The sequence below is a fragment of the Myotis brandtii genome, unplaced genomic scaffold, assembly GCF_000412655.1.
Source record: "Myotis brandtii unplaced genomic scaffold, ASM41265v1 scaffold952, whole genome shotgun sequence".
NCBI classification, from domain to species: domain Eukaryota; kingdom Metazoa; phylum Chordata; class Mammalia; order Chiroptera; family Vespertilionidae; genus Myotis; species Myotis brandtii.
In genome coordinates, this window is record NW_005371930.1 from 574,784 (window position 1) to 583,253 (window position 8,470).

General features: G+C 55.7%; 1 protein-coding gene across 1 annotated transcript in view; it reads left to right on the forward strand.

Annotated features, from left to right (window-relative positions):
- Positions 1-6,074, forward strand: part of CDPF1 (cysteine-rich, DPF motif domain containing 1) — a 7,848-nt gene extending 1,774 nt beyond the window's left edge. Inside the window, exons 2-5 of the mRNA XM_014533176.1 lie at positions 616-717; positions 2,314-2,426; positions 3,017-3,128; positions 4,113-6,074. Of these exons, the coding sequence (XP_014388662.1) occupies positions 2,314-2,426; positions 3,017-3,128; positions 4,113-4,259 (372 nt within the window). The 5' untranslated portion in view covers positions 616-717 and the 3' untranslated portion in view covers positions 4,260-6,074. The remainder of the gene's footprint in view (positions 1-615; positions 718-2,313; positions 2,427-3,016; positions 3,129-4,112) is intronic.
- Positions 6,075-8,470: the final 2,396 nt, after the last annotated feature.

Consider the following 8,470-nt stretch of genomic DNA (forward strand, 5'->3'; position numbering starts at 1 on the left):
AGGGAAAGGCCACGGGGTGACGGCGGAGCCCGGGGCCCAGAGCCCCCGAGGCCGGTCCTGGACGTGCGGGGCCCTCCGGGCACGGAGAGGGGCATTTTAGGAAACACGAGGAAGAGTCAAATGAAGAGGTTAGGAATAAACAGCAGCAGGGATGAAGAATGCCTTCAGAGGGCACGTCCAAGGGTGGTGGAGCCGGGTCCCCACGGGCCAAGGAATAAAAAATGAATGGACTGGATCACAGACCCCCAGAAGGCCCAGCGCTGAAACGGAGAAGGAGCGAAAGCAACGGGCCCAGAGGAGCGGGGCAAGCCCCGTGGGACAGAGCGAGCAGCCCAACACACAGGGACCCCAAACTGGACACACACCAACAGCGGCAGCTCCATGATGCAAAGGAAATGCATTTTAGCAAACACTGCCTTTATAATTCTTCAAAGTGTGTGTGTACATTTTGGGGGGACACCTTACAATAGCACTTGGAACCCCAACAGAAGAAGAGGGAGAAAGAACAGGGCTATCACGGTTAAGACTTTCCCAAAAATAATGGAAGTTACCAAAACACAGGCCAAAGACTGCAAAGCAGGATAAGAAAATTTAAAAGATTCAAACTGCTGAAAGCCAAAGACAAAACATCTCCAAGGCGGCCAGAAGGAAACTCCATAGGCAGATGTGGGGGAGCCGTCCTGGTGGAGGGAACAGCAAGAGCAGGGGCAGCTGAAGGTTAGTAGTGAGCCTGGTGTGTGAGGGGCCGTGATGGGAAAAGGTAATCCCCGTCTTACAGGGTCTCCACTGTCAAGGAAGGGAGTTCATTCTGTAGTCAGTAGGGGAGCCCCTTGGGTTGGATGCACCACTCAGAGTCTTGAATTTAGTAAAATCCTGCTGAGTTTTGTCATACTTTTTACACATCTGTTGAAATGATGTATGCTGTTTTTTATACATCTTTGGAAATGATGAGTACTGTGTGTTTTTTTCCTGTTACTATGACCAGTTCCATTCGTTGGCTTCCGAGTGTTAAACCAACCTTGCATTCCTTGAGTCTAGTGGAATTGAATCCACTCAGGCATGATGCATTAGGCTTCCTATATGTTATTAGTGAATTCAGTTTGCTAATATGTTGCTAAACATTTTTGTATCTGGGTTCATGAAGGATGTTGGTCTGTAGTTTTTGTGTAATTGCTTTGTCTGGTTAACGGTATCAAGGCAATCCTGGCAGTTTGGGCGTCCATGTAATACTGGCCTCATAAAATCACTGAGAAAGTGTTTCTTCCTTCGCATTCTGAAATAATTTCTATATGTTGGTACTGTTTCTCTTTTAAATGTTTACCAATTTGAGGTTAAGCCATTTTAGCATGATATTTGGGGGGGGGGCGGTTATTTCAATTTTTCGGAAAAATTTAAATTATGAAATTTCTGAATAGATATAGAGCTATTCAGGATTTCTGTTTCTATTTGAGTCACTTTTGATAATTGGTAGGTTTCTTTTTTCCAAGAAATCTGTCCATGTCAGCTAAATTGTCACATTTATTTGGTAAAAAGTTGTTCACAATATCCCCTTATTTTCCTTTTAATGTCTGTAGTCTTAGTGATGTCCCCTCTCTCATTCCTGATTGTGGTAATTTGCATCTTCTCATTTTCTTGCTCAGTCTAGTTAGAGGTTATCAACTTTATTGATGTTTTGAAATAACCAGTCTTGGTTGTACTGATTTCCCCCCATTGTTTATCACTTTCTATATGTTTGACTTCTGTCCTTTATTATTTTCTTCTTTGCTTTATGTTGGGTTCAATTTTTTTTTCTAGCTTCTTAAAGTAGAAACTTAGATGGTTGATTTTAAACCTTCTTTCCCATTTTAAACATTCAAACCAGTGAATTTCCCTGGAGGCACTGTCTCAGCTGCGTATCTTGATATGCTGTATTTCAGTTTTCGTTTAGTGAAAATATCTTCTAATTTCCCTCTTTAAACTATGATTTAATTAGAATTATATTGTTTAATTTCCAGGTATTTGGAGGTTTTTAGGGTATCTCTTTGTTATGATTTTAATTTAACTGTTTTGGGATTGGAGAACGTACTCTGCAATTTCAAGTATTTTTTATTGTCTGAGGCCTATTTTGTGGCACGGCATAGACTCTCTCTTGATAAGTGTCTCACGTGCACTTGAAAACAATGTGTGACCTTGCGGAGGTCTCGGACTTTGACCTCGAGGCTCCTGGTCTGAGGGGCGCCCTTCGTCTTCTCCGTTAGAGCATGCAGCCAGGGCTTCGAGAGGTGGGTAGGGTTTGGTTCTGAAGGTGGCGGGCCCTGCATCTTGATCTTGCAGATGGCGTGCGAGGCAGAGCACCGTCCCCTGGGTGTGTTTGAGTGCCAGCTCTGTGCCTTGACAGCTCCATACAGCTATGTGGGGCAGAAGCCCCCCGACACCCAGTCTGTCATGTGAGTATCCGTGCCCAGGGGCCTAGGAGTGGGCGAGCTAGTGCGCACCGGTGGGAGTGAGTCCTGAGGACCAGCTTCCTGTGATCTGCCCGGGAAGGCCTGGAGTAGAGCCAGTGGGTCCCAGCGCTTGATTCTTGACCTTCAAATTGTCCTTCATCAAATGCCACATCATGGGGAAGTGGACCAGTAGTTACTCACATAGGGCAAGTGGCAGGGCAAGGCTCCTTCCTGCTGGCGGGGTTCCTCTGCTGACGGGACAGGGGTGTCTCTCGGAACCCCGTGGGTCTCCCTCCCGGTGCGGTGTGAGGCCAGCACCCTACACAGGTGTGATGCACCTGTTTTCCCCGCGGGGAAGCAGGCAGTTTGGGAATGGGCATCACCATGCTCGGGTGAGGGGAGGGCTTAGAGGGCGTGGATGGAGGCCTCGGGCCCCGGCCCCATCCTGTGAGTCAAGTCAGGGCCCCTCTGTGGGCTGAGGAGGAGTGGTGGCCCCCGCTGCGGTGGTTTCAGAGCCCAGAGCAGGGGCCAGCCCCACCCCCACTGAGATCCCAGCAGCAGCGGTTCCAGCCGCATCACTTCCTGTCCCACAGCCTCCTGGAGGAGAGCTATGTCATGAAGGACCCCTTCACCCCGGACAAGGACAGGTTCCTCATCCTGGGCTCCAGGTGCAGTGTCTGCGGCCGGCTGGTGTGTGTGGGCCCGGTGGGTAAGCCACACGACTGCCTCGCTTCCACCCTCACACCCCCCGTCCCCCGCTCCCGGGCTGGGACCCCCACACATGTGACTGTGGGAGAGGTAGCAGGTGAGCCTTTCCCAGGGGCGGTGTGAGCACCAGCTTTCCTCTCCACGGGGTCCCCGGACCCTCAGTCACCAGGTGGCCTGGGGGGTTCTTAGAGGCCAGCTGGTCTACCTCATTTTGGGTGGTCCCTCCGCCATCTTAGGGCGGAAGACGCGCAGAGGGCACCCTGGGTCAGCCAGGGTCTCTGTGGGGTCCGAGGGGTCCAAGTAGAGTCTGGGAGGTTCTGCACCACCCCAGTGGCCCCTCACAGGCCCCTCACCACGGGTGCTGACCTTCTCTCTGGCTGTCCTTGGGGACCCGCAGAGCAAGGTTCCGTGCTCTCCTGAGCATTTGTGTGCCAGGCCCTGTGCTTGGAGCTGCCTTAACCCTGGGGCTTCCTTCAGCCCCCTCCCCCCAAACCCAGTCAGGCGAAGCAGGACTGCACCCATTTGACAGGTGAGGAAGCCGAGGTCCCAGAGGCTGCAGGCCCAGTGCCCAGCACGGCTGAGCCTAGTGTTTGAGAACCCACGACAGCGTGGTGGGGTGGTGCAGCTGAGTGTGGCCCTGTAATCCGAGTGATCCTGCCCCGAGGAGGCCCTGAGCGTCCTGCCTGGGGGCTGGTCACCTCCCAGTCCCTCAGAGGCACAAAGGCCCCTGCGATGAGGCCTCGCCATGTGTTGAAAGCCCCCGACACCCGTGCCTGCAGGGCTGCCCCTGGAGCGCACCCTCGCCCCCATTTCTTTTTCTCTCAGGCGGCTGGCCAGGCCCCTGGGCCACAGTCTCCCTCTTGCTCTTCTGGCTCCGCTGCACCCTCCCCACCTCCTCTCAGCTGCCCGTGCGTCCTGGGGCCCGCCCAGCCCCTGCCCGCCTGCCCCTGTGCCCGTCCTCAGCCTGCCCTCCTCCTCCAGGAATGCAGTCTGTTCTACTCCAAGAGGTTCTGCCTCCCTTGTGTCCAGAAGAATCTCCAGGCCTTCCCCCAGGAGATCCGGCAGGACCTGGAGAAAAGGAAAGGCCCCACGAAGAGGCCGGCGTCAGAGGCCCGGGTCGGGTGCTGAGCTGGGAGCCACCGTGTGGCCTTGTTCTGGAGCCACGCAGAGGAGGCACCTGGAACCCCGCCCCGACTCCAGAGCTCGCTCAGTGCTGAGCGCAGGCCAGAGCCAAGGGGCGCCCAGGCTCTCAAGGGGCTGGGGCCCACCCTCTGCAGGTCCTCCCGCCGTGTCCTGCTCCACGTGGCTGGGCTGGAGGGCCCTGCGTCCTTCCCACGAGGGGTCAGATCCAGGGGTTGTCTCCACGGGCCACGCTGCTCTGCTGGGCCCTGAACACAGCCGCGCGGGGCAAAGGCCGCTGCCGTGGAGCTGTCCCCGTGTGCGGACCTCTGGCCCCCGCAGTGTATTGGGGGAGCGTGTGCTCCCTCTGGCTCTGGTTCCAGCCCCAGGCCCCCGGCTCCCTTCCCTCACGCCCTCGCCTCGGAGCCTTCTGTTGCTTGCCTGCCCTCTCCCCAGCGAACTCAGCCTCGGGCCTGCGGAGGCCAACCCCACAGCCTCAGCATTGCGCATGGGAGCTCGCCTCCTGTCTGCTGGTTCCTGGCGGCAGGCGCTGCCCTGTGTCATCTTACAGTTGCTGCGCGGCCACCGTCCCCGCCCCGAGTGAGAAATGTGAATAAAGAGGCGTTTCCATCGATCCGTGTGCCGGGTTTATTCTCAGATGCCCACGCCTTAAAAAGCTTTCCCTGCTTCATGTCATTTTACACAAATGGACGCCCTGTTCGGGGCCACGCTGTCCGGGGCGCATCCTGTGCGAGTGGCACGCGGTGGGGGGGACGTGCCGGCGGAGGGCAGACCCACTGCCAGGGGTTTGGTTTCAAACCCAGCACTGTGTCCCACAGCATCACTCAAACGCAACACATAATTTTTAAAAATAGTTTATTTTTTAAACCATTAAGGCAAATGGTACCCTGAAATTAACTCTTTACATTCATCAGTCTTACAGTAGGACATTCCAATTATGTAAGTTACCACAGAGTCAGGATATAAATCAATATACATGACCAGTTCAGTTTCCTAATGGGAAAGTGAATAAGACCCAAGATTTTGAAAAATTAGTTATTTTATAGCCGTTTCCTAATTGCCTGGCACCACGATCAGGGGACGCGATGAGCAGGATGCCCTGTGCCCTTTGCTGCTCCCTGCACCCTGCTGCCCGAGGCCCTGGACCCACCCAGACCAGAGAGCGAGCGCCTGGGGTGGACGTGGTGCCCGCTGGGAGGGTCTGTGTGGGAGCGTCTCCGTGCAGCACAGAAACCAGGGTCCAGCAGCCCCCAAAGGCTTAGAGTACCAGGCACCCAGGAACGGTAGCGACAGTCCGCGCCAGGGGACGGAGCTCAGGCCTGTGGAGATCTGCGTGTCCTGAACTTGGACCCGGGCCCCGGGAGGGACAGGTGCACCCCCAGGGGGAACTTTGCCAAGATCTGGGAACAACGGGGGGGTGGGGGGGGGATGGACTCCTGGCCCGCGGTTCCTGCCTTCTGCTTCGGGTTGGGCCACCTGAGGCTGCCAGGCAACCAGCCGGTGCCCATGTTCCACCAGGACACGGGAGAGGGCACAGTTCTTTGGTAAAAACCCACAGCCCGAGTTCCCTGCAGAGGCCCACCCTGGCGAGACCCTGCTGTGCAGTGGGTGGCGTCTCGCCCGGGCCTAGGGCGGCAGCGCTGTGCTTGCAGGTGCCGAGCGGCAGGGGGACAGACTCACGCGACATAAACTCTGTGGCTCCGGGCGTGTGTGCCTGCGGGTCTGCCTCGGTCCTGACGCTTCAGCTCCGCCCCCCAGCCAGGCTAGGGAGAGGATACGTCCGTTAACACTGATTCCAAAAAACCCAGACGTTTCTTATTAGACACATGATTGTAAGTTAGTAAAATATTTATATTAGGATTTTTTAAAAAATTCAAATCACAGTATTGAAGATACAGCTATTCACATGGCTCTTTTCACCGAACAGTGTAGAAAAAGCAGTGATGCGTGACCACAAATACTGCTGTCGGGCCGAGCGCGTGCGCGGCCATCATGTCTCCTGAGGTACATTCTCCTTTAGGCCTGAAAAGAGGCCCAGACCGACTGCTTTTGAAAAGAGAAGACATTTCCGCAAAGTGAGTGGTTTCACCTGGAGAGGATGGGCCGGTCACTTGTCTTCAGGGGAGTCGAGGCCCCTCCCCCGGCTCCTCCTGTCCCGGGAGGCGGGATACGGGACACTGTAGTGCCTTGTGATCAGGGGGGTCGGGCAGTGGGTGGGAGAGGAGGCCGTCTGTTCCCTGCTCTGGAGGAAAACATGGAGCCTTCTCACATTTGACTCAAATAGCGAACCTATTTTAAGTGAGAGAGAGAGAGAGACCAGACCCAGGTCTGAATGTGCTGTCCCTGATGTAAGAAACGGATGTTGCTTCGGTGTTTTTGCAGGCGATGCATTTCACAACCGGGGCCACCGAAGGCCCTGATGTCACCAGTTGCTTCAGTCACCATGTGCCCTTGCCCAGGGGTGCAGTTGCCAAGATTCCCACGGGACGCGGCTGCATTCCAGCTGGGCCGAGTTACTTGGCATGCCACCCCCTTGCCTGGGGTGTTGGGGGGAGGAAGCGGTGACATTTCTTGTGTCTCCTGCTGAAATTTTGAGAAGCACATGGTCAGGGGCGACCCCCGCCAGATGGGAGAAGGCGCCCGCGTGGGGGGAGCAGCACGGAGGGGCCTGGGAGGCCTCCCTCCTGCTCTCAGCGGGCCACTTTTTTTTGTTTTTAATTTTTAATGTGCCTGCGGCCCACTCTACCGAAGTAAAGTTTAAGAAATGGCTGCATTCCACAAAAATAGCGTAACGGAAAGCATTACAGAATTATTAAAACTAGACCAAGAAGACATCTTTTAACTTCCAATATCGCATTTTAGTTGTTAGATTATAGCTCCCAGGGCAGTGATGGCGAACCTTTTGAGCTCGGCGTGCCAGCATTTTGAAAAACCCTAACTTAACTCTGGTGCCGTGTCACATATAGAAATTTTTTGCTCTTTGCAACCATAGTAAAACAAAGATTTATATTTTTGATATTTATTTTATATATTTAAATGCCATTTAACAAAGAAAAATCGACCCAAAAAATGAGTCTGCGTGTCACCTCTGACACGCGTGTCATAGGTTCGCCATTACTGTCCCAGGGAAATACAACCCCCGATTCAGACCAAATGCATTGCCTTTGTCTCCTGCTCCTGCTCCATAGGTGGGGGGTCAGTGACCATTTTCTTGAAGTCGATTAAAATGGCACCTAAAAATGTATATCAATCTCAGCAGAAACGTGGACCTCGACCTTGGGAGCCTGATCTTCGCTCTCTCCGGGCAGGTCCCTCCGAGGAGGACCCGCCCGGGAGACGCCCCTGGACTTGGAGGGAAGCGCTGACTCCCCGCCTCGGAGCCCTTGGTCAGGAGGCGAGGCCGGCCCTGTCACACCTGCACCCGCTCCCAGCACACCGGCGCCTGTCCTTGAGCCTCCTGCTGCAGGCGCCATCCGCAGCCACGTGGACACGCAGGCCCGAGCGGAACCGCTAACCGGGGAGCCCCGGAGGCAGCCCACCCAGGGGAGCTGCCAGCACTTGTCTTCCTGGTGGCGTCTGCGTCGTGAAAGGCCACGCGGGATGAGAGGTACTTGGAAAGGGCTGCGTCCCTGGTCCCCAGAAGCCCCCGACCGCAGGCCAGGCCACTGGTCGAGTCAGGCAGACCCTGGGGAGGCGTCTCTTTCAGAGCCCGAGCAGGAGCCCCGGCCCGGAAAAAAAAGGCCTGGCCTTCCTGCTGCTCCAGCCCCGTCTCGCCCCCGCTCGGCCTCACTACGCCGACAGCAGCCTCTGCACACGCGTCTTTGATGCTCCCTTTAAACAACAGAAGCTCCTTTAAAAGTCACTTATCCTTCCGTTTCTGCGTGTGGTGAGGGCGGGGGACGGGCCTGCAGCCTTGCGCCCTCATCAGCAGGTCGGGCCGCAGGGGTTCGAGCACCTTCGCTGAGCCAGCGCCTGCGGACTCTCTGTTGAGGTAGCTGAGTTGCGGTGGCTCTGAGACACCAGTGGCCGGGCCGACAGTTCCCTCCCGTCTCACAGCAAACAAGGGGCCTGTGCCTCGGGCTCTGCCCGGTCCCGGACCCTCCACAGTCCTGGGCCGCCCTTGCCTTCGTAAGCAGCGCAGCAGCTCCGCCTGAACTGTCGTGGGCCCTGAAGTGCAAAGCAGGGGCCCCGTCCAATGG